Here is a 2,938-nt window from a genome sequence, read left to right on the forward strand (position 1 = left end):
ATATATATATATATATATATATATATATATATATATACATTCATTATATATAAGGGCGTAGAAAGAAAATCTTTTTTCTATGCCTATATGCTGAAAAGAGACGCTAAATCGTCGAACCACGTTGAATATCTTTACTATTCGGTCATTCCATAAATAACGCGTTTTATTTTATTTTTCAATATTCAGACACTCACCCAGTCATATACTACCTCTCTCTCTCTCTCTCTCTCTCTCTCTCCAGATAGAACAGTTACGCATGTTGAAGACAGTGGAAAAGGACAAACCGCCGACATTCATGGAGAACAACTGGCGTCCCATAATGCCACTCAACCACCGTACCATTCGGACTAATATCAATCCTGTCAAAGAGGTGAGTCCGTCTTTCTGTCTGTGTATCCCTCTGTCTAACTGTCCCTCAACCAGTTTATCTATCTATCAGTATATTTATCTCTGCATATAAGACAAGGCTTAATGGTCATTACATGTGTTGCCTTTATTGGAGTACGATTAACTTGCAATCGTTTCCATTAATTATTATAGGTTCGTTATTAATACGTTTACTCAGTCGGCCCATTGATTGGCTGAGAAAAATTGAACAACCTAGAAAATAAATACCTATGTGTGCATTTCTGGTTGTACATATTCATACATATAAACATATATATATATATATATATATATATATATATATATATAGTTGAAAGAGTCAAGTCTATTGATAAGATTGCAAGACGCAACGAAAATTTTAGGAAAATAAAAATAAGAAATAAGTGGAAATTTTAACGGTGCGTGTGTTAAATTTCAAGGCACAATAAGAAAATGACTCTCCCCAGACACAACAGTATATAGTTGAAATTTATAGAAAAACAAAAGACGAAGACGGAGCTATGAATAACAAACAAGTGCATTAGCTTAACGCTCGGGAAAATGTAAAAGTCTTTTATGGTGTGTTTGTGTGTATGTGTGTTAGTTGTGTGTGCGTACGTGCGTGTGTCTTGAACAGACACCCTGCCTCAAGGGCAAACTCAGAGGAGCAAGGCACTATCAGAAGAAACTGCTAATTGTAAGGAGGGTAGTAGCGTTTCTAAAAACAAAAATCACGACACTGCAAAGTTTGGTACTACAGGCCACGAACACCGACCCCAGTGCGTAACAGGTACTTAATTTATCGACCCCGAAAGGATGAAAGGCAAAGGAATTTGAACTCAGAACGTAACGTCAGACGAAATACTGCTAAGCATTTCGCCCGGCGTGCTAACGTTTCTTATTTCTTTATTGCCCAAAAGGGGCTAAACATAGAGGGGACAAACAAGGACAGCCAAAGGGATTAAGTCGATTACATCAACCCCAGTGCGTAACTCGTACTTAATTTATCGACCCCGGAAGGATGACAGGCAAAGTCGACCTCGGCGGAATTTGAACTCAGAACGTAACGGCAGACGAAATACCGCTAAGCATTTCGCCCGGCGTGCTAACGTTTCTGCCAGCTCGCCGTGCAGAAGTTTCTCTTCGATCTTTCTCACGTGTTTTTTTATTTGTTTTCTTTTTTAATTTTGTATTTTTCCTACTACGCGTTTCATCATCTGTTCTTTATTTATTGTGTTTAGTAGTTTTTTTCTATGCTGCTCTGTAAATACTCTACTAGGCTTTTTCTTTCCATCTGTACACATTCTTTTACTGCTATTAAGATTATTATTATTATTATTATTATTATTATTTCAGGAAGAAGAATGTAGCACGAAAGCCGAATTATTTTACCAAAGTACGTATTATTATTATTATTATTATTATTATTATCTATTGTTTTTGCACAGCTTCTAATGCTGGAGATGTACTACGGTGTCAGATGTTCATTACGAGTGAAATAAGGTAACACCCCTAATTTTTCAAGCAGTTCTAAGCAGTGTTGTTTCCTGCGAGTGCTCAACCCTTATTGCAGCCCCTATTTGTTCCATGTACTTCAAGAATTGTACTCACTGTTCCGGAGTTCTGACAATTATTGGTACTACTACTACCAACTTTTTTCATCGACCACAACTGCTTAACCTTCCAAGCAAACCTGTCATATCTATCAACTATCATTATTATTATTATTATTATCATTATTATTTCTCTTTATCACAGGCTTTGCTGGAGCTCCTGAAGTCTTGCATGTGTAGAGGGCTTACTGCCTGCAGCCTATGGTACCATGCTATCCGTTCTTTTCAACTATCTAATACTTTCCTGATTATTCTGGCCGTACTAAGGAGGCAAACATTTTGTAACAGTTCTACTGGGCACCCTAATTCCAATTTCCTTTATATTCCTCTTGATGTCTTCTAATACTGTTCCCAAAGACCCAACATACCACGTCTTGCCTTATCATTATTATTATTATTGTTGCTGTTGTCGTTGTTATCTAAGACGGCGTGTTGGCAGAATCATTATCATGAGTTCAAATTCCGCCGAGGTCAAATTTAACTTTCGGGGTCGGTGAAATAAGTACCAGTTATGCACCGGGGTCGATGTAATCGACTAGCCACCTCCTCCACAATTTCAGGCCTTGTGCCTTTAGTAGAAATTACTATTATTATTAAATTCAAATTACGATGAACGTAAACAAACAAACGAAGGTTGCTTTCAGAAGCGTTGAGATGTCTTAGAAAGTTAAAGTGATTTTAAATTCTCAAACGCAGGATAATGCTAATAATATAGCCTGAACAGGATAAGCTACCCCTATTTTGCAGAAAAAAGTGTAGGTGGCCAGCCATGAGACTCGAACTCACACCTCCGTTATTATTATCGTCGTAGTCCTCATCATTATTACCGTTGTTGCTTCCACTCTATACGTTACATCTCAGTCTACTTGACTTTCAACAATTAACATTTGTAATTTGAAGTTGAATGGTTAGCAGTAATAAAAATTATTGTGCAGAATATTCTGAGAAAAGGTTGTTTT

General features: G+C 37.0%; 1 protein-coding gene across 1 annotated transcript in view; it reads left to right on the forward strand.

Annotated features, from left to right (window-relative positions):
* The window catches only part of LOC106882724 (carbonic anhydrase-related protein 10), an 8,002-nt gene that overhangs the window by 1,125 nt on the left and 3,939 nt on the right, over positions 1 to 2,938 (forward strand). Inside the window, exons 2-3 of the mRNA XM_014933493.1 lie at positions 242 to 370; positions 1,723 to 1,762. Of these exons, the coding sequence (XP_014788979.1) occupies positions 242 to 370; positions 1,723 to 1,762 (169 nt within the window). The remainder of the gene's footprint in view (positions 1 to 241; positions 371 to 1,722; positions 1,763 to 2,938) is intronic.

The sequence above is a fragment of the Octopus bimaculoides genome, unplaced genomic scaffold (assembly GCF_001194135.2).
Source record: "Octopus bimaculoides isolate UCB-OBI-ISO-001 unplaced genomic scaffold, ASM119413v2 Scaffold_231189, whole genome shotgun sequence".
NCBI classification, from domain to species: domain Eukaryota; kingdom Metazoa; phylum Mollusca; class Cephalopoda; order Octopoda; family Octopodidae; genus Octopus; species Octopus bimaculoides.